The sequence below is a fragment of the Squalius cephalus genome (genome assembly GCF_949319135.1).
Source record: "Squalius cephalus genome assembly, chromosome: 7".
Lineage (NCBI taxonomy): Eukaryota > Metazoa > Chordata > Actinopteri > Cypriniformes > Leuciscidae > Squalius > Squalius cephalus.
In genome coordinates this window covers 20,435,087-20,458,707 of record NC_137128.1, presented here as the reverse complement: position 1 = coordinate 20,458,707, position 23,621 = coordinate 20,435,087, and the positions used below count along the sequence as shown (strand labels likewise).

The window sequence follows — 23,621 nt, the reverse complement described above, 5'->3', positions numbered from 1 at the left end:
CAGTAGCTGCACAAATCTCAAGTGGTCTGGCGGACATCTTGGATGAAAGAACATCACCTGCAGCTCAACCTGGAAAAGACGGTCTCTACTCTCTCTCTACAGCATGATTTCACCATCCAGCTAGATACATCAATTACCCCATTATTTTTTCATGATTACAATCTCACAATGGCAGTAAATTATATATAATTGATTCTCTCTAATACTTCTTTAATTTATCTTTTACATTTTTCTTTCTATAAAGGTCTAGTGCTTATATACAAATTATTTGAACTATCGCTCAGTGACTCATTTAACCGTGTATTACTTTCTTTGGAAGGCTTTTGTCTTTCAAACACATTAAAATGTACAAATTCACATCATTTCATATTTGCATGCAATGCAGGGATATTTTCTTTCTCTTTGTATTTTTATATCAATATTGTACAAGATCATCCTATTCAAATCAATGTTATAAATAAGTTAGGTCAAAAGTAATCTAAAAGTAGTCTGATTATATTACCTTAAATGTGCAATGTAATGGATTACGTTACTAACTACAATTTGTGTCATGTAATTTGGAATCAGTACTGACTACAATTTGTGAGTAATCTGGTAGGATTTGTTGATCCAAAGCAACTCTGAAGTTCATCTTTTTCACATTTGACAAATGTTTTCGTGTCTACTGTTATTTCTTTGGTTCCCAAACTGGTGCTTGATTAAAAGTGTGTGTCTCTGCCTGAAAGTTGGCATCAAGAACACTGAGGCAAAGCACATACCCATGATGATCCTTTTTTCATACAGAAACAAATCTGAAGTCCATCAGTTGCCAAATATCCACCAGAAACATCTCCAGATGCTCCTTTAAGAGTGTTTTTACTAAGTTTTCTGATCTGACGTGGGAAATTACATTCATGTGCACGTTTTGTCTGCACGTTATTTGTCTGTATATTATTTCTGTTCTTTGGATCTGAAGTTAAAATGATTCATTCACAGGTTATGAGCCTATTTGCTTTGCTATCCTAATGCTGCACAATTGTTAAGTCTAGTTAGTTAACAACCACTCTTGTAGGTAGTTAATGCAGAAACTGAACATTATCAACTCATATACTACTACTAAACACCTGTAACTTAATGTCATACTTTATATTCGCATTCAGTGGCTACTTTTATGGACTTCCAAACCAGATTGTACCAAAACAATACCAACACTACGATTCAATACTTGAGAGATTATCTTTTCAAGCTCTGAAAAACATTGAAGTACGGATAACCTCAGAATATTAGCCGAAAAACAATAAAAGCAGACGGACACACAAACCCAGAAACATCTGGATTCCAGATGAGGACAGCCTTCACATTCCTCAAGCTGAACCCATAAAACACACACAGACACATATGTACTCCAAGCATGTCACAATAAAACTATATTTATAAATTAAAAAAAGAAATCTCCTTAACATGGTTCTTCAAAAAATTCTCCCAATACAATATTGCTGACAAACACTGAAAAATATATTCTCAGTAAAAACAATTTCCGTGAATAATGAAATATCTTCAAGAGACATTTACTGAGAGTAAAAATGTAAAAAAGGACAAAAGAAAGTTAAGAACCTCCTAATATGCGCTAAAACAGGGCAGATGACAACAGGCATTTCTCTTCAAACTTTGACATTTACGTCCTTGGTTGGACTACATTCACCTTGAAACCTCACACCCATATAGTGTTGTAACTAAATCCCATTCAATTATTGCTATTTCTCTCAAAATCTCTTTTTTTTGTCCATCCATAAGAGGAAATCTTTCCATTTTCTCCAATAACACGTTTCCCAACTATTTTGAGGTGATTTTGCTCAATATTTAGTAAAAAAAAAAAAAAAAAGTCTTAATCTGTTCTTGTAAGCAGGAACTGATGTTTTCCTATGCTTTAGTAGACTAATTTCTAAGACCTAAGTATTGTTGGGGCTCGCAAGCTATTGATTTTTAGGTCAGCACTAATCCTAATTCTAATCGGTTGCACTAATAGGCCACATTTTTTTTGTAATCCATAAGGCAAAAAACTGTTTGGGCACTTCTGCTTGTAAGTCACATGATGTCGACGAAGAACTCCCCGTTGGCTGTGTTGCAGGAGCGGCGGGAGCCCGTGAGTTCGGGGGGAATGCTGGCGAGAAGGCGGGAGGACGGCGACCCCGGGCCGGCTCGTGCGGATCCCTGCTTCAGGCTGTAGCTGTGAGATCGTGAGCTTCGCACGCTGCCCTCGCTGGGTGGTGCCGCCACCGAGCGCTCGCTGGGGGCTCTGTCTCTGCGGAAGTCAAACTCATGAGCGTCGCCCATTTCGCCTCCGCCTCCTATCCTGAAGTCTCCAGCTGCGGTTTTCCCCTCAGTCCTGCTCCAGCTGCAGTTTGAACCGCTGCTCCCTATGGACAGCAACGTTAAGGAAAGTGAGACGCTACTTAAATGAATTGGGTCCGCACCATATTGAAAAAAAAAAAAAAATGACACTGTGATATTTAATTTTTCTGCAATGTATATTGTGACATGAAAAAATACAGGAAGTTTCATCAGATGATTGAAAAGCTCGATTTGGAAAATAAAGAATCATTCTAGAATAATTAGGCTGATTTTTGGGGAGAATGCATCAAAATAAAAATAAAAAAGCTGCAAAATTACTTTTTACTCTAAAGACTTTAGGTGCGAAATCCTTTAAGTGCTGAACGATTTGAGAAAAACTTATTTCCAGTATTTTTCAAGTTTTCATAGGCTACATTCACACCAATTCAATTTGACTATAAAATTATCATAATTATTATAATTTTATTGTGATTATTCAATATATTAAACAAAAAATAAATCCATACATCCATACATAGATCTTAATTTCATTTTTAAACAGTATACCATCAAGCATCAAGCATACCAACATACTTTGTTGAACCTGGAACAACATTCCTGTCTGAATATTTGATCGTAACCATATCCCTACCCCTAAACCTATCACTACCAATATCTTATCCCTAAAATCAAGGGAGATGATATGTGAATAACACTAATGTAGAAGCACCTAACCTTGGTTGTAAGCCTAAACACAAAGCCTAACACTAATGTAAAGACATAAACTGTAAACTTGTCCTTCAAATCTGATTGGTTGATTGGAATGTTGTTCCAGGACCAACAAAGATGTTGATCCAGGAACATGATGTACTTGGTGAAATCAGGTTCACCATAAAGAATCCGAACCGTTCTGAGACTCGACTTTAATCACATAAATGTGTTCAAAAGTCGTTCAACCCCTAGTATATACTTACTAAAACCGCAGACTGCAGGGTTGATCAAATTGCTCTAAACCGTATGGCAAAAACTATGTTATTTCGATATGTCGTGCAGCGTGATTTGAGGTTACTCACCTTCACTGTGCTGGCTTCCTGCGCTGCCTCCACCGGCTTCAGAGTAGCTGTGAGCGGCGTCCGCATGGGAATGGGCTGTTGGGTACTGGTAAGGGAACGCGGCGGGCCAGGGAGCTTCAGCGGGGTGAAGCAATGGAGCAAGAGTGTCCTGATCAGACGCCCCGCTGGAGCCGTCATGGTCATTCAGAGAGAGATGGGCCATGTCTACAACAAAACACGGTCCCGTTGATAGAGTGTCGACACAATGCAAACCTGAATGTACAGTGACGGCAACTTTCACTGGGACAGATGGAAGTGCTGGGCCATGAATAGCTGGAGCCTGAAATAGAATTTTCCCTCGTACTGACAAGCCTACACTAAACATAGCAGTAGAATATTTATATAGCTACATAATCAAACAGAAAATTCGTAAATTCAACATCTGGACTAATAACAACTCAAATCCAAATAGTGGTTTAAAATCCCCTACTAGCTTACAATGAAATTACGCATTTGTTTGATTTAAATATACAATGGGCAGGGACCATATGTAAACTGTGATATTTCGTTGTGTTAAAGGATTAGCTCAGCTCTAAATTTTGTCTTTACTTAATATATAGGATCTATTATAAATAATGTTCATCCGAACCCAAATGACTCTTTCTTCTGTGGAGCACAAAAGGACATGTTTAGACGAATCTCCGAACAGCTCTTCTCCATAAAATGAATGCATATTGAAGCCGCCAAGCCATGTGACTTGTGTTGCAACTTGCTTTTGAGGCCTGTTGAATCTGACGGTCTCAGCACAGACTTCTGCAGGGGGCAGGGGCAAAATCACGTTTCCCCCTTGGTAGAAACCGCATTCTGGGGGGTGAGGGTCCACGTCAACGCATATTGCGTTTAATTTACCCCACCACAAACAACTCTATAATATATTAATTATATAAAACTCAAACACACCTATATACATATATAATGCTGCATTAAACAATAAATCAACCCCATAGTGGATTCTAAGTGATCAAGGGCTTGGCACATTCCAATTCAGCCTATGGCAAAGGTTCCGCCAGTAGTGGGCACTCATGCAACGACGTACATCCGAGTGAACGAGACGGAGGGAAGTTAGCGAGTGAAGGGCATGACAATTTTGGACTGGAACGCAGCCCCAATTTCCCTTTTTGAATGAGAAATATAGACTACTGCCACCTGCTGGTATGGAGAGTTATGGAGAGCTAGTTGACAGTTGTCTTTGACGTGTGTTGAAGTGCAATGTTTTGGCCTAGCTGCAGGCAACGCGAGTCGACACCACAGTCGATTATGTCTGTGCTAATAACCTGCAAAAAGATCCAGACAGGATCTGGCTATGCCATATGATGGCTTTGTGAGAGGATTGAAATTTAAAGCAAAAGCTCTCAGATGGCAAGTCACATGCCACATATTCAAACCATAGGACCACTTTAACTTTTGCTTTTTCATCCATTTCACATTTCCCTGGTCACAGTATGGATTTATTGTCTGGTAAAGAACAGCTCAGAGATCCATATTTTATGATCTGGTCCACAGAAGAATGAAAGTCATACAGGTTTGGAACAACACAAGGGAGAGTAAGTGACAGAAATCTCATAAAAGTACTTACTGCCAGAAAGATCTCCGAAGATGTAGTAGCACTGCTCGGAGAAGGTGATTTTGTTGACAGTGTGGCGGATGAAGCCAGCCTTCAACAGGTTGCTGGCGTACTTGCGTGCTTCACGGCGATCTGCAAAGCCCTCCACGTGATGAAACAGCCAGTCAACCACATCAGAGCCTAAAAACCAACATGTGCACCAATTATTATATACAGCGGCTCCATGGAGTAGTTTGCTGATGTTTATTTTAAAGTTGTGATAAAATGGAAGTAGCAGATATTATTCTCTTATATTGTGAAATACATCCGATTACAAATATTACTGAAAAAGAAAAAAAAAATAGGAAAGGGACTTGGATTCTATGCATCGGGTGTTGACTGGATTCGGCACTAAAAAATGATTGCAAGCTTGCAGTTGATTGTGGAGGGACAGGCTTCAAACAGAATATTGCAGTTTATCTTGTTGCTATGTACACTTTAATAAACAATTATTATTTCTGTTATGGAATATTGCAGTGTTTATTATAAATGATTTATCCGTGCACATCTTTTTTTTTTTTCATGTGTCCTCATTATCTTTAATCAATAACACTAACTTCTTCTCCCCATCACAACATCTCTACTGTCCCACTGGTGCGAGGGCGGGTCAATAACATCTGTTTCAGCAACCTGCCACTCACATGACATCACAGCAATTGGCAAACGACAGCGATCAAATGATCCGATCAATTCCTAATGGACAAAATAAAGTCCCGCCTGCATCTTTTTTCTCGTTTGAAAAGCGGTTTCACAAGAAAGAGCATCAAAGTAGGGAAGAAAAGTCAAGTTTCGTGCTGACTTGAATATTGGTACAATTACAGGTAAAACTATAAGGATGAACTACTACAATCTATAATTTAAATAAAGTGTGTCTTGACCTATGAAAGCATTGGCTATAGTGATCTTCAGCCACATTCTGTCTCGAACTTCCAGTCCTGAGTCAGGACAGGCCATTGCTTTTGCAACTGTTGCCATGTCGCTGTGGACGGACAGGTGGTAGTCATCAAATCCTGCGAGGAGAACAACACACAGTTTACAAAAGAATCTGCCTGGTGGCGAGAAATCAGGACCTCCCACAATCTATGTTGCTTCACAGTTGTTAAGGTGTTTATTTTTTTAATGCCATATCAGCATCAAAGGTTAAACTCAATGCAAAAATAAAACAATTAACAATTATATTTATATACAATTAAACATTTTACAACATTACAAAAACTACATGAAATATTACACTTTAATTTTTCACCCATTTTGTCATTTGCAAGTTAGAACTAGTAAGTATGATCACAAGAAAATTAACAGTACAACTCTCCTCAACAAACCGCATAATTTGAGGTATCATTCATGTCTAACAAACGTTGTGGGATGAATTATATACCTTATAGGAAAAGACTTGACACCAAAAATGAAAATTCTGGAATCATTTACTCACCCTCATGTCGTATGACTTTCGTTCATCTTCTGAACACAAATGTTCGATGTACAATCTTTTTGATAAAATCCGAGAGCTTTCTGTCCCTCCATTGACAGCTACTCAATACCACTTAGACACTTCAAAAAGTTCATAAAGAGATCGTAAAACTAATCCATATGAATTGAGCAGTTCACAGTGACACGATCACTTCATATAATGAACAGATTCAATTTAGGCTTTTATTCAGATATAAACATTCATCAACTGAGGTTCATTCTCGTGTTACGCAGCACGTTTGAACCAATGAGGTTTGTTCTCATGCGCCAAGCAGGTTTGGATGAGCTTCTGTTTATGTTCGCTGATCAAAGTTTATATGTGAATAAAAGACTAAATTATATCTGTTCATCATTTAAAGCAGGGTTTCTCAAACTCGGTCCTGGAGGGCCACTGTCCTGCACAGTTTAGCTCCAACCCTGATCAAACATACCTGAGCAAGCTAATCAATGTCTTCAGGATCACTAGAAACTCACAGCTAGGTGTGTTTGATCAGGGTTGGAGCTAAACTGTGCAGGACGGTGGCCCTCCAGGACCGAGTTTGAGAAACCCTGATTTAAAGCGATCGAGTGACTTTAAACTTTATGAAGCGTGAAAGTGGTAGTTACGCCGCTGTCAATGGAGGGACAGAAAGCTCTCAGATTTCAACAAAAATATATGAATTTGTGTTCAGAAGATGAACGAAAGTCTTGCGGGTTTGGAAAGACATTAGGGTGAGCAATTAATGACAGAATTTTCATTTTTGGGTGAACTAAACTTTTAAAGATTTCCAAGCTGTGTGCAATAACATCTGGAGGAGAGTGAACAGCAGATGTCTTACTCTCAGTCTCTGGGATGGAGCTGGAGATGGAGGAGCTGGTGGAGGTGACTGTGCTCATGGAAGGACTTATGCCGTAGGCAGGATAGACACCCGTCATGGCTGCCGTATGGGACACCCAGGCTGCAGGGTCAATGGGCCGGATGGGTTCACCTGGGACAGAGGGCAACAAGTACTCAACAAAGCTATACAAAACAAATGAGTTTAAGTTTTCACCACAACAAGTTTTACAAATCTCCTTAAGAATACAAGATGAACAATGACAGAGAACTATTCAAACCTTATTGTTAAAACTACCACAATACATTGTAATGATTATACAACAAAAAAAAAAAAAAAAAAATTTTTTATATATATATATATATATATATATATATATATATATATATATATATATATTTATATTTATATTTATATATATATATTTATATTTATATATATATATATATATATATATATATATATATATATATATATATATATATATATATATATATATATATAACCAAAGCTGCATTTTTAAATCTAATACTGTCAAATATTATTACATAGTTATACTACAGTTATTTTCTATTTTAGTATATTTTAAAATGTAATTTATTCCTGTGATGCAAAGCTGAATTTACTGAATTACTCCAGTCTTCAGTGTCACATGATCCTTCAGAAATCATTCTATTATGATGATTTGCTGCTCAAGAAACATTTATTATCATTATCATTGTTGTGATATGTTGTGCTACTCAATATTTTTGTGGAAACTGAAACATTTTTTTCAGGATTCTTTGATGAATACAAAGTTCAAAAGAATAGCATTTATTTGAAATAGAAATAAAAATTAATATAAATTAATTTGCCACTATTGGTCAATTGAATACGTCCTTGCTGAATAAAATTATTAATTTCTTTTAAAACGAATATTATGGTGCATTTATGTATAAATGAGTGTGTGAGAGGGACAAATTGAACACTCACTCCTCGGCAAAGCAAAGCAACTGTTAGGGTTTGGGTCCCAGCATTTGGCCACAGTAAGCGACACAGGCCTGCAAAAAAAAAAAAAAAAAAGTGCAGTTGTTAACACACTTTTGTTGATCAGCTAAACATAAACGAGAATGTTTTGTAATATGACTCACCCAGGCTTATGCACGATCTCCCTCAGCACTCGTACGGCATCATCGTTGCACATGTTCTCAAAGTTGATGTCGTTCACCTGTGAGAGGAAACGGTAATATGAACTGATACAACCAGATTCCTAACCTCAACAGGTCTTCATCCAAACCTCACCTGCAGCAGCATGTCACCAGGCTCGATCCGCCCATCGGCCGCCACCGCTCCGCCCTTCATTATAGAGCCGATGTAGATGCCTCCGTCGCCGCGCTCGTTGCTCTGACCAACGATACTGATGCCCAGGAAGTTATACTTCTCTAAATGAGGTCAAGCGAAAGAGGTTTCAGGCAACTAGTTGACTTTAATAATATGTTGCACATCTACACAGGGGTTTACCTCAATACAAAGTAAAATTCTAGCTTCCGGCCAAACGGCCATTATGTAGTCGACTTGCGTATAAAGAGCAACTTGCGCAATTTGAAATACGTATGTTTGTTTGGCCAGAAGCCAACTTTACTTTATAAAGTTTTAAATATGGATAATTTTCATACACAAACGCATCACTTCACTTCAGAAGGCCTTTATTAACCCCCCAAAGCCGTGTGGAGCACTTTTATGACGGATAGATGCACTTTTATGGACTTCAAAACAGAATGACTAGGATGACTTGAGGGTGAGTAAATCATGGGCTAATTTTCATTTTTGGGTGAACTATCCCTTTAATATTTTAAGGCACTCAAGGCTGCTGTACTGTGAATTAATTCAGAGTTTAATTAAAAAGGAACAAAACCAAATAATGCAAACTCACCCATATTTAAAGTGACAGTGATGATATTCAGCGACATGGTGGAGTCAGTGATGCTACTGAAAGAAGACGACTGTGGAGAGAGAGAGAGAGAGATAAAGTCATTTTAATATATAATGTTTTGTATACATGTTTTTTGACACTTACCTCTTTCACTTTCACTTTCATTTTTTTTAATCAACATTCTCAAAAAACTTTCATGGCCCCTAGAATATTTTGTTGTATGAATATCTGTACATTCAACATGAAAAAAAAAAAACACCATTTGAACAAAAAGCTGAGAAAATCGAGCTTTTGTCTAAGACATTTCATTCGGTAACAGTTTTGATTTATTAATGATGACTGCATTATTTTACATGTCCATAAGCAATGCTTTCATCACTTGTTTCTGCTTCTTCGCCTGTGTTTTGATCCGCAGATTCTCTACTCTTTCATGAGATGTGTAATATCGCCCCCCTACTGTATAACAGCGAAAAAACATGGATTGCCGGAAAATTCCGTCAATGGCGGGGAAAGAGTTAAGAGCTCTGTCCACTGTCTCACCCTGTCCATTTGCTGGGCTTTGGGTCTGCGCCTCCGCCGGCGATGTCGTCTCAACAGCTTGGACGAGCCACTTTGCTCCGTAACACTGCTAAAACTGAGAAACAAGTGTCACAGAGTTTACATGAGCATTTCATTCTGTTTCAAGTCAATAGTAATGTGAAACAGATGTGAAGAAGATACTTAGGAACTGTGCAAGCATGTTTAAGCTTCTAGAAGAACCAGCTAGGTTTGTTCTTGAACGTCCAGTAAGTACAATTCAGTTGCCGTTTATCATATCTGATGTTGTTAGTTTTTGTGGAATGGACTTGCAATGGAGGTACAGAAATCTCTCAATATTTCACTGAATGAAAGTCTTACAGGTTTGAAATGACATGAGGGTGGGTAAAAGATGACTGAATTTTCATTTTTTAACAGCTCTGATTCTTTCTGATTGTTTTTTTAGTCCTTTTCAGGGAGCAACCAATACATTTATACTACACAAAGTATTACACCATTACCAAATACTAAAACAAACACTCAAAAACACTAAAGATATTTTTTGCTTCTCTACATTTTATTATTATTATTATTATTATTAAAAGTACATTTATTACCACAAAACAACTTCTTCAGCTGGTTCTGAGAAATAACCAGTTTTCGATTCCCAACCCTATCGACACCATTAATCTACGTTTACTTTAAACAATTTCCCAAATCTCCAAACTATATTTATGATTGCCCACATATATGCCATCAAGTCTGAGCTCTGACAAACCATTGGGGCTCGCTGTGATCGTAATCATATTGAGCGCATTGGTTTGGGAACGAACAAATGCTGTGAGACCCACCGGCTGGTGGAGCCGTCATCCGAGTCAAAACAGCTGCTTGATTCCAGTTCACTGCTCATGAGGGAAGAACGGCTGTCACAGACGTCATAACCTCCCAGATCCACGCCTCTGCCTCCCCGTGAGTAGCCATTCTGCCTTCCTCCTACAGAGACCAACATTAATTATCACTGATTCAACTGTGGATTTGTCTTTAAATTATTAAATAGGAATAATTATTACTATTAAACATGAACCTTTTACTGATACAAACCATGGCAGGTCTCACAAAGCACAAGACATGCAGTGAGAAGTGAGGTGACACATACCAGAGTGCTCATGTGAGTGTTTCCTGCGCGACCTGTCCCTCTCCCTCCGGTGTGACACCACTGAATCCGTCTCCGTCTCATCGTCCACACCATGCCGGCTGCCTGCAGCCTTTGGACTGTGTGGGAGAGAAGGTTAAAGATTACAGAAACAAAAAGACTGTGACAACATGTTCCTTATTTTGAGTTTTACTGCCAACTTGTTATATGATCTGATCATTTGTACAACACAACAACAAAAAAAACGTACTGGAAGGACGGGGGTCTGGAATCTCCAATGCCTTGGCTTCTCTCGTGAGATGGCGGCCGCTCGGACTGACTCTCTGCCACTGAACATCCATCTGAGTGGGAGCCGTCTGAGGACACCAGCTATTAACATACACAAAAGTTGTCAAGAGCAGTTCACACTGTAACCTGAAGTGGTTATGAACCAAGACATGGTTTCTGCTTATCAGAATTGCTTCAGTTCAATACTCCTATACTAGGATCTCTAAATATAAAAACATTACAATACCCTAAACTTCATATATGGCTTATAATATGGTTCCAGATCCCAAGAGAACTTTTTCTATGGCTGGACAAGCAACTTAAACAAAACAGAGCAATAAGAACAGCTAAATGAATTGAATGTAAAGTGGGAAAGGAAAGAAAAAGCTAGTTTAAGACACATGTGCCAAGATCTTAGTGTATTCTTTGCATTCATGTTGATCACATATGGTTTTGAATTGTTTTGTGCCATTTCCAACAAAAAGTTTAAATTTAATGACTTGCCGTCCAAGGCCTCTCTCACCAGTCTGCTATGGATACGCTTGACCAGTGTCAAATACAGACTTGCTTTAGTAGGAAATACTTCTAAGCAAACTTTTATTCATATTGGTGTCAACATCAATAATTCAAAGAGTAAACATTTAGCAGGAGTGAGTAATTTTCAGGGAAGGATCTAGTGCGTTGTAGACACGGTTGACTACAAACACTGAGATTATTCATATTTTCCGGCACATTCCAAACGGAATGACAACGAACACAGTGTTTTAGGCCAAACGGTGGGGAAAAACTGAAAGAAACTGCCATTCGCATGCAAGTAAAGCTGTTGCCATAGTGCTACATTTTTACCATAACGCAGTTTAAAGAGTAGACCAAGTACGAAACAATTTCAATGATAAACCTTCTCTTACAATAAATGTTCTGTTAAGGCGAGACACGGCAGGCAAAAACATTTTTTTTTTTTTTTTACTGGTCAATTTTAACCCTCTGTCGATCTGACTGTCCGTGTGCAGGGATAAGAAAATGCGGAAATCATCTGGCTGACTTTTGCTGACAAATAAACTTGAATTTGAATGAGTGAACATTCTTCATTCACATATACTACCAACATTGTAACAAAAGCGGGCTGAAGACCAGCGAATTTTCAATTTAAATGTGAAGCACATAAAACAAAGCCTATGCAGCGTACCAAAGTCTTTGATTAGATGCATCACACTGAAGTGAACCTTAAGCAGGAATGACTGGCAGCCTCTTTGAAAAATACAAATACAGCAGTGTCAGCACTCAAGAGAACCGGGAATGGGCTGAATTAAAAGGCTGATCTATTATGCAAGGAGCACCAGAGAATTAAGATGCAAGGCTGGATGGGATGTGTGTGTGTGTGTTTCTGTTCTCACCCAGCAAATCACACGGCCATTGTAACAGGGAAGCTTTGCATTGTCGTCAGTGATTTCCTCCTTGACCACCCTGCAGAAACACAAGAAACAGAGAAACACAATCAGAACAGACAGGTCTTATTTTCCAACCACAGTCTGTGTGTGAAGTGTAAAATAAAGGAAGATCAGCTTTAGAGATCCCCAGAATGTCTGGGAATAAATTAGAATACGTAAATGAGACTGCCATTAGATGAAAGAAAGGACGGGTTGGATCAGAAACGCATTAATCAGATAAGCATTGCACACACGTGCTCACAAAACACACAAAGGACTGAAGAACAAATGGAAGAGCTGAGGGAGGCTAAACCAGATATGATTCAAAACTCACGAAATCAAAGTTATTTCAGATGTTCAATGAAATTTACCACTAGAATGTTGCATTTGCAAGCCTGTATGAAAAAAAAAAACCTGTTTGTTCGAATGCAAGCTCACATTATGCTCACAACCAACAAAATGGTAATATGACACTCCAAATCAAATCAATTATAATTTAGAATCAGTTCGCCCAGCAATGCTTGAAATGAAAAGATTTAAACAATTACACGTATTTGCATTACACTTATTTGTGTAAAACAAAAAAGTCTGAGATTTTGAGCCAACATCTAGAACATAACCAGATAAATTTATAATCACTGAAGTAATTTCCTCGACTTTTTCATTACTTTTCCAGGGCTGTGTTTCCCAAAAGCACCGTAAGCCAAAGTAGATCGTACAACCATTGCCACCAATGGTCTCTATGATCAACTTAGCTCACAATGCTTTTGAGAAATACAGCCCTGGCCTGGAAAAAGAAATAAATAAAAATGCAATGTCCAATTGTGGAAACAGGTCAAAGGTTTTTGTTTTTTTGTATTTGAGTAGTTATTGCATAACATGTCTATGGACATTTTTAATCAACTTTTAGGAATCTATTAAGAAAAGTATATATAACTGTCCTAAGTTCCTAACTGTTTTCCCAACTTTTAGCCTACATATTCAAAAGCACCATGTATACATTTCCATGTAGACTCTGAATTAATATTATATACACTATTGTTCAAAACTTTGGAGTCACTAAGTTTTTTTGTGATAGAAAATTTAGAAATGAATATTTTTAATCAGCAAGGACGCATTGCATTTATCAACGCCTTTTACATTGACAAGACATTTCCATTTCAAATAAAGTCTGTTCTATTAAACTTTCTATTATCAAAGAATCTTGAAAAGATTTATCAGTTTTTATACACACACAAAAAAGCTGCACAACTGTTTTCAACACTGATGTTTCTTGAGCATCAAATCATCATATTAGACTGATTTCTGAAGGATCATGTGACACTGAAGTAATGATGCTGAAAATTCTAATTTGCATCACAGGAATAAGTTACATTTTTTAAATATATTGAAACAGAAATACATTATTTTAAATTGTAATAATATTTCACAGTATTAGTGGGTTTTTTAAAACTGTTTTTCTGATCTAAATAAAAGCAAACATATAAATGCTGGTGTATAGTTACTATTAATAATAATTGTATTAGAGAGTACAGTTTGTCACAGCACAAGACAAACTTCCCAAAAGTGAACCATCTTCTACAAACTGTGGGACAAATCAAAATGATTGTCCGTGGTGTTGAATTATACGCTACGGATGCTTAAACCCAGACTATTTATTAATTCTATACTACTGCTTTGTAACTAACTACCTGTGTACTGATGACGTGCATACAGAAAAAATCTTTTCCTTCATTCACAAACACTCCAATCCAATAATAACATTTACAAATGTGTAAAAAGCCTCTTTGTTGCGTTGACAGACATGTAAAACATCAATTGAGACAGATTCAATTGAGCTTTTCGTTTCCATTTGGCAGAAATCGGGAGCCTGCCCTTCAACGACGAACATCTTTAAGCTTTTAATGAACTTTGTTGAAGGGGAGTCAAAGGGAGGGGAATGGGACGATAGCCTATTTCACTGGAAAAGGCTGTAAAGCTGCCAGTGCTGAAGCGATCAGGGCATTCCACAGCGAGCCTGCAGTTGTTCCAAGTCAACATTCTTTCGGCTAATGAAACAGACAGACAGGACAAGAACACTAGCCAGGTCTCCAAATGTGACTGATTCACAAGCTAGTTAAAAGACACAGGCAACACTTTAAACAATGCTTAACAGACAGAACTCATGCACTTTTAAAGGCATGGTTCACCCAAAAAAGGAAATTCGGTAATCATTTACTCATCCTCATGTTGTTCCAAACCTGTATGAGTTTCTTTCTTCTGCTGAACACAAAAGAAGATATTTTGAAGAATATCAGTAACCAAACAGTTGATGGACCCCATTGACTTCCAGTGTTTTTTTTCCCTACTATGGAAGTCAATGGATGCCATCAACTGGTTGACTACCAAAATTCTTTAAAATATCTTCTTTTGTGTTCAACAAGGTTTGGAACAACATGAGGGTGAGTAAATGGGAATATTCATTTTTGGGTGAACTATGCCTTTAAATCTGGGCACTGGCTTAGTAAAAAAATAAATAATGAAGCAAAGTTTCATGACATTTTCAATCACTTCAACATACTTACAAGTGACCGGTTAAACACTATATATATTGTAATAATGCCGAGATATGAAGAACAATAAAGACATTTCACACAGTGCCTTTTAATCAATACAAGCACTCACAAAGAGAATTTTCTAACCACTGATATATTTAATCGTAAAGCAAAGCTTGAAAAATACATACCCCTAATTAATTTCCATGACTTTTCAGGCCTGTACATCACTTCTATTTTACCATTCTGGCACCTGATATACAGATCCAAATATGAACATGCCTGCTTTTTGGTGACAAATAAGTCAAAAGAGTTTACAGCTAACGTTACTTCAAAGGCCTTTAAGTGATGGAAACATTGAGAAAAGTGTGGCCAACGACCAAAACCATATTATAATCCGTTAAGCGCAACCAAAATTCCATAGCCTAAACGCACCTCGAATGTTTTGGTCAAAAAAATAATTTGGGGTGCATATGGCCGTTGAACCGCGCATGCGCTCTGCACATTCAAATAGATTCTACAGTACTACTCTTGAATCGGGGTGGAAAATTCCTCAAAGTGTTAGTTAAACGGGTTGGTTTCGGCGATACTCGCTCTCGAATGTTCTGACACGAAGGTGCTTTGAGGAAAAAAAGAAAATACTTTAGGAACCGGATCTGAGCACAATAAGCGTGAAGAAACACCAAAACCACGAGTGCTTTTTGTGTAGTCATGGCAATTTAGACTGACGCTGGAGAACATTTAAGGAGGACGGATCCTGAACAACTCCCTCCTGTGATACTCTGACTGTGCTCTCCAACCATTCACATAACTATAACTACACCCAAGATCGTGCCGTCAGGCCAAAAGCCATATTTGAGAGTAATCCAGTCTTAAAATGGATGCCGTCGACAAATGAACAGGACCCAACATTCACCCCTGCTGAACTCCGCGCGCGCGCGCGCACACACACACACACACACACACACACACACACACACACACACTGTACATTTTGACTCATTTCACACACAAGCGCGTCCAACGGAATTAATGAGGGATATATTATATCAGCCTGGATCATGGCAGTCGATCCCTGATCCAAACTAGAGGAGAAAGCGTGTGAGGAGCTGGAATTGTATGTAAACCCCGAGAAAACATGCACAAGTGCTAAGAAAACTAATGTACGGTAACGTAGGCTCACCCAAAGTCATCGTCCATAGATTTAAAGAAAAACTTGTAGTTTGGTTTCTTGAGAGCATTTTTCAGGTCCAAAAGAGTGACCCTTTCGGCAGGGATGGGCAGTTTGACCAGGTATGGAGTTTCCTGGTCGTCGAGATGGTAGATAACTTTAGTCTCCCCCATTGCAGACCGCTGGGGAGAAGTAATCGGCGGTCATCCAGCGCAGGGGGTTCCCCTGATGCCCCTCCAGAATGGGCTTTTGCTCGCTTACACCCGCCAGTTGACTTTTTTTTGTTGCTAATCCCGTTCTTTCTCCTCCGGAGTTCCCAGGAATCTTCGATATCAGCGCAAATATTCCATGAGCTGACTGGTTTAAAGGGCGATTACTGATCCATACTCTTATTTCACTCTATCCCGCCTGTTGAGAACAGAGAATAATCCGCGAAATGTGTGATAAAGAAGCTTATTTTGGTCAGGAATGCCGAGGCTACTCGGAGAGCTTCCCTGTGCTCTCCTTACAGAGGAATTGTATTGCTTTCATTGACGCCGACTGCCCGGGGAAACGCGCTCCCTCTAGCGGAGAGGGGTGGTAGGTGTGAAAACAGTTACGTGGGGTCATTCTACTAAACAGATGCCATTTGGAGAGTGGGGTAAGTTGAGCCGCTTTTCTAAGTTGGCCGTTGGGCAAGTAGAAATGAGAAGAAGCCTAATTATGGATATCTAATATTAACTGGAATCACATAAAAACCATAAAAACTTGAATGAAAAGAGTGGCACAACATGCCATGTGTTCAGTTAGGGGTAAACTGTCATTGAAGCGCATATGAAATAAATAAAATGGAAACATAATGCATGATTTTCACAAATAATTATGAATGCATTTTCTCACTCTTAAGTCTTATTTTTGCTGCTTCAGTTTTCCTTTAAAATATCCACTAATACCACAGACTCAGAGGGTTATGATTTCATTGTAGTGAAACATTTTGTTTTTCTTAAGAGAAAATGTTTATAAAATCCTTTACCGGACTGAAAGACATTTTTATTCCACATATCCATCAAAGTTTTAGTGAAATGTAAAAACATGTGGAGATAAAAGCTAGCATTTTGTCTTAATTCTCTCTTTTTTCACTAATAAAAATACTTTTTTTCTTTTTTTAACATCTGTACAATCTACCATATCTGTTGATAAAAAGTTTTATCTCGATGAAACTAAACCTGTATATAGTTCACATTAAAGTAGGTTAGATAAAATTAGAGAAAATACAACCACTTGACCTGGTTTATAATTGCTGTGGTTTGCAGGAAGATTAGTCTTAGCTGTATCATATAACACTGTGTAATCACAGGGAGACGCTCAGTCATTAGTCACATGACATGTTCATATCAACTCCCAGAATGTCCTTTAAATGTCACTTTTTTGGGGGATAATTCATGAAGTGTGTGTACCAATTATGCCGTGGTGTAAATTTTAATGTAGCAAGATTAAGCAAATTTAGACAGGTCTATACTTCACATCGTACATGTTCTTGAATTGCCAATACACAACATGAAATTGTATTGCTAAAATATGAGCCATGAATTAATAATTTTCATCAAAATAGTAGCAGTGTGGTAAAGTGTGTCAGATGCTTTGGGTTTAACACTGTCAGTGGCTCAACTAATATCGATTGAAAAGGGGAAATATTTCATATTCCTCTGAAACCTTGATGGTTAGAATTTGGAATAATGATCCCTTAGTTTGTTCACTAAAAGATTTTGTAAACGTTCATTAAAGGATTTAACTGTCTCCAAAGGGCCATTTTTTATGACAGTTTTCAACTACATTTAAATATTCTGAATTATACATTTTCCTGACTGATTTATGGATATTTTAGTAAATCGGAGTCTAGTCTACATTCTTGGTGTACACATGTTTTATTCCAGATGCAAATAATTCTAGTGTTAAATAACACAAATAATCCCCAAAAATTCCCCCCTTTTTGAAAAGTCATTTCTATGACTCTGCAGACATCATGATTTATTTTTACTAATTTCTCTGCCCTAGAGGACAACATTGGTAAAAAAAAATTGGCACAATTTAGGGGCCATTTACACAACACTGCTTTCAAAGACTTGAAAAAACTAACATGTGGAAATTGCTTATTAAAAAGAGAAAGGTTTGGGCTATTTGCTTTTCATGAGGTGTACCACAAAATATTAAAACATATTAAAAGACCTCAAAACACCCACATACAAACAACAAAATTTTAAGCAGGTTTTATCGAAAGTACACTGTATTGCCAAAAGTGTTGGGACGTCTGCCTTCACATGCACATGAACTTTAATGCCATGCCATGTGTAATCCGTAGGGTTTAACCCTCATGCACTGTTCGATTTCTGTGTACAGCCTGAAAAGTGCGGGTCAAGTCAATTTTCCAAAAACCACACAATGAAAAACAAAGAATCAGGTATAAACATTAAACTTTTAATATCAATACTTATCAAACATTACAACTTATATCGGAACTTATATCATGAAAATGTTTTTAAACACTTTTTTTTTTGACAAAATATGAAAAAACAGCACTGACTTTTGCATATTCCTTTTTTCCCAACTTTTTTATTAACATTTATGCTCAAAACATCATAACTGAACTATTGAATATTACTGTATAATGAAATTAAAGTTTACTTTTGCCAAGTTGTCTCATCTTTTGTTCTGCTTACTCATTTCATAAATTCAAGATATTACTTGAGCACACTGCAGGTGTGCTTTTTGCATATTAATTTCTTGCTCTTCAGTCTTAACACACAAAGCTGCTTGGTTACTGATCAACCAGTCACGGTATGAAAATTTCATATCACGATTAGTGACCAAAATTATCGTGATTATCAATAGTATCACGGTTTTGTTAAAACGAGATGAAAGTGTCAAAAAGAACTGATGCTCACACTAAAACCAGTTTAATATTTGAAAATCAACAAACAACAAATAAAACAAGCAGCTAATAGAAGCTCAATTTTATATTCTGTGGCATTTCCTTCCTTATAATGACCGTCGTCAATAGCAACGCATAATAACACAGCGCACATCGCGCTCTCTCGTTTCATCCAAATGCAACTTGCCGTCTTGCGTCTCCGTTTTTGGACGGTTGTTTTGTACGCTGTACAAAATGGATTTATAAACAGGTAAGCTTTAAAACATTAAACTCAATTCAATGTGTCCCCGTAATTATGTGGTAAAAAAAAAAGTCGGTGTAATAAGTGTACTGCTACTTTATTATCCCTTAAATGTCACTCTTAATAGTTTGAACTTGATCGTTCGTCTTTGGCTCAAAGCCACTTGCTGCAAACTTTTCTTCGCAGAAGCTTCACGTTTATTTCAAGTTAGTGAGATAAAATATTTCAACTCAAAACAACATTTTGTGCCCAATTATTTTCCAGACGTAACGTAGTTTTGGTATTGAGGTCAAAGTTAACTTGCCTTGCGCTATAAACAGTGAGTGATGGTCACGCAAGACGACTCGGCAGATCTGAAGTGTTTCCCCCTTAGTGACCATCCACGATTAAGTTTCACTCAGGACTTTTGTAAAAGCCAAAATATGACCACACCTCAGATTTGGTCCTCTTAAAAGGCTGAAAAATCTCCCGAGCACGGTCACTGCCTTCCGCCATTCCTTCTCGAATAAAAAAAAAACAAAACATTTCGCGCTGCGACTTTTGCTGGCTGGACAGGATTTACAGTGAGTTATTAAAATCGCGATAATCAAACATGGTTTTAATGATAATTAAATTTTAAACGATAATACTAACCGTCAGTACATTTTATCGTGGTTTATAGTGAAAACGGTAATCGCCCCAAGACAGGCATGGCTAACCATCTAGACAGGAAGGCATGTACTGTTGCTTATGAATAGCAAGAACGTATACAAATTCTGTATGCACATTTCACAACAGATTGGCATGTTAAAACTTTGCATGTTCATTTCCAAAAATGAGAAAGAGACACAAAATGTCAAAAACATAGGTTTAATAGCATTTCAGATGGATTGAAATAAATGATAGCTCTTAAATGATTTTTTAACTTCATAGGGTAGTAAAAAACAAAGTAACAAAACATAACCAAGAAATTATTTTGGGTCTGTACAGTTGCCTTAAAACATTAAAATATTAGTCAAATTGACCCGCGAACTTAACAGTAATTTACTGTGTATATATCAAAGCATATCAGTCTTGAAACTTTGCATGCGACTTCTGCGCGCTGTCCCCGCTTTGATTACCACTTGGCCTAAGTTACCACTTCACTTCGTTGCTGAGGCCCTGTCCACACGAACATGGGGATTTTCTAAACCGCAGTTTTTTGTCCACATGCAAACGCAGTATCTGGTCACTGAAATGGTTAACGTTATACCGCCACCTGTTGGTTTGGAATGCTCTTGACAGCGCGTTTTAGCGTTTTCATGTGGACGCAAAAAAAATTCAAACGGAGGAAAAACTGTTTATAAAAATACCAGTGTGTGGACTAGGCCCGAGTTGATGTTCCTAATTGCTTCCACTTTGTTATAATACCACTAATAGTTGACCGTGGAATATTTAGTAGTGAGGGAATTTCACACATGGACTTATTGCACAGGCGGCAACCTATCACGGTACCACACTTGAATTCACTGATTTGGAGGGGTGTCCCAATACTTTTGTCAATATAGTGCAGATACACATATAGAGAATACAGCATCTGGAAGAGAACCAAAATAAATGTTAGAATCAGACACAATTAAACCACAGAACCAAAAAGCATGAACACAAATGCTGAAAATCTTGTAGCACTCATAGGTGTAGGTCTATAGAACAGCAGTCAACTCTAAAAGAAATCACATTTGCACAGTGCCTTTTACCATACAAATCATTACAAAGCAGCAAAATATAAAATGGCAAAAGATGGAACAAATCAAGCTTGTAATTTTGAGTCAGTTAAACTCACCTCACACACCACTAGTCCTTGAATGCTGGGTAATTTACCTCCACTAGAAAGGAGAATGTAGACCCTTTATAATAGACAAGATTGAAATGATTAGCATTGCACTTTGCATTTATGAATAGAGACCTATTAATTACACATGATCAGTGCATCAATGTAAATGTCCACAAAATGAAACTCCGACAGGCATAGATGTAAACGCCTTTCAGCAGCCATCTTGTGTGTTAATGTCTGCCCTATTTGACACCACATTCATCTGACCGGCAATGAACAGGTAACACTTTAAGGCATGATTTTCTTTACTCAGACATCATTTAAACTTTATAGTTCCTTACCAGGTTTCATGCAACCCTGCTCATGTTGCTGTAGCAGCCTTTTACCGCATTGGCGGTTCACCTGAAATAACAGAATATGACTGTCAAAGAATGAACACAGAATAATAGATCATAAATAGATCATAAATATAGCTCAGTGAACATTGTTCTTGTCATAGCACAAGCAAGAGGAACAAGTGTCCTCTCATAAATTTGGCTATTTCAAGATTTATTGTGCGCCTTAGTAGACACCACATTCATGAATGTGAAAATGAATGGGCAACACAAAGGCAAGACTCTTCAAACAGCATAGAGAGCTATACAAGCTTGAAAGGACAGTTCACCCAAACATCTAAATTGTCATTTACTTCATGTTGTTCTAAACCTGTAAAAGTTTATTTTTTAGGCTGAAGTTCCATAGTATTTTTTATCTTCCATACTATTAAAGTCAATAGGGCCCATTAACCATCTCTTGTGTTTAGCAGAAGAAATTCATTTGGAACTTGAGAGAGAGTAAATGACCATTTTCATTTTTGGGTGAACTATCCCTCTAAATTTTACTTTTTTTTTATTTTTATTTTTTTTACAGGAAATATTTTAAATCTGCTGCAGTTGAACTACTCACATGGATCAATCTAAAATACCACTTCACATCAAATGTAAATCCACACCTGGAGTTCAAATGCAGTTGCTCCTGGCCCTCATGGCGACATCACGTGCCCGTTTTCCACGTGTTTCAACGTAATGCTGAAAAAAAAGACACAAAGGACAAACAATTAAGTACAATTGCATAAACGACCACAATGACACAACGAGGGCAAAAAGAATCACAATCCAATGACGAGCTACATATTTTATTTGAATGGTTACAACTGGTCAAGTCCGAGAAACCCTTTTTAAATGCAACAACAGACAGATGTTTCCACATCTCAACTGAGAAGTAACTAAAATAATAAACAGGGAATATTTGAAGAACGACGACTGTGCGACAAACAATCAACAGGCTATTCCACATTAGAAAAGCTCGCTTTTCATCGTACTTCTAGAGTAAATATTTACTATAAAACCTGTCCGTATACAAATAGCATCTACCACTTACCCACATCCATCCAACTTGCAACGAAACAGACACTTTGAGAGCGCATGATGACACCCGTGTTCACCTGATCATCTCCACGTGGACACTCAACCAGAAAAGACCTTCGGAAGGAAGGAAGGACTCAGTGTAGGCGACTATCAAAGTGCCTGATCGAAATTACTTACACTTGTTTCCTCAGACAACCTACAAAAAAGTTCAAAGTTGGACACACCTACCCATAGATCCTTACTATTTTCGACATCTTAAAAATAATACAATTGTCTAGATTACAGCTCTGCACATTGTTGACTATCTCAAACATAGACAGTAGGTCTCAAACAAAGAAGAACATCATGAGGTCCATGGTCCCTGTTAAACAATTATATATATATATATATATATATATATATATATATATATATATACACACACACACATATACATACAATATACACAGTGTGTGTGTGTGTGTGTGTGTGTGTGTGTGAGAGAGAGAGAGAGAGTGTGTGTGTGTGTGTGTGTGTGTGTGTGTGTGTGTGTGTGTGTTTTTGCTTAGACTAGAAAAGGCTTTAACCCTTTAGATCCTGAGTTTTCAATCATGAAGAAAGTCCACTGAGGAGATAAAATTATACAATAAAACATTTTAAAAAATTGTTTAAGCTGTTTTTAAAAATGAGATTTCTAACTAAATGAATATATATAAAAGGGATAGTTCACCCCGAAATGAAACCTTACCCTCATGTCGCACTGCATAAAATAATACATTTTGAGAAATGTATGCTTTGGTTGTGAAAGAAAGTCATACAGGTGGAACGAAAAGAGGAGTAAATTATGACATAGTTAAAAAAATTCCCTTTAAGTAAAAATGGAAAAGCATTATATAAAGTGACCAAGAGAATCTAGTACCTTGGTGTACTGGGTTTGCTGAGAGCTAAGGGGTGGGATGTCCAAACCCGGCAAACTAAGAGAAACATAAATTCTATCAAGTATGT

At 37.5% G+C, this 23,621-nt stretch overlaps 1 protein-coding gene and 1 long non-coding RNA gene across 3 annotated transcripts; both read right to left on the bottom strand.

Annotated features, from left to right (window-relative positions):
- Positions 1-242: 242 nt before the first annotated feature.
- Positions 243-16,846, bottom strand: dvl3a (dishevelled segment polarity protein 3a). Its single transcript, XM_079875865.1, has 15 exons — positions 16,303-16,846; positions 12,553-12,622; positions 11,142-11,260; positions 10,895-11,010; positions 10,590-10,731; positions 9,763-9,856; positions 9,223-9,292; positions 8,592-8,731; positions 8,441-8,517; positions 8,283-8,350; positions 7,314-7,463; positions 5,904-6,035; positions 4,999-5,166; positions 3,384-3,587; positions 243-2,396 (listed from the first exon to the last, which is right to left on the bottom strand). The coding sequence occupies exons 1-15, from the start codon at positions 16,461-16,463 to the stop codon at positions 2,065-2,067; spliced, it is 2,043 nt and encodes a 680-aa protein (XP_079731991.1). The 5' UTR covers positions 16,464-16,846; the 3' UTR covers positions 243-2,064.
- A 3,428-nt stretch (positions 16,847-20,274) lies between these two features.
- LOC307161247 lies at positions 20,275-22,928 on the bottom strand. Of its 2 annotated transcripts, none has more exons than XR_013821701.1 (5): positions 22,651-22,928; positions 22,223-22,298; positions 21,573-21,633; positions 21,241-21,304; positions 20,275-20,994 (listed from the first exon to the last, which is right to left on the bottom strand). It is a non-coding gene; the product is annotated as an uncharacterized lncRNA (long non-coding RNA). The 2 variants fall into 2 exon arrangements; XR_013821702.1 differs by having other exon boundaries at positions 22,177-22,298; positions 22,651-22,761.
- Between the last annotated feature and the right edge of the window lie 693 nt (positions 22,929-23,621).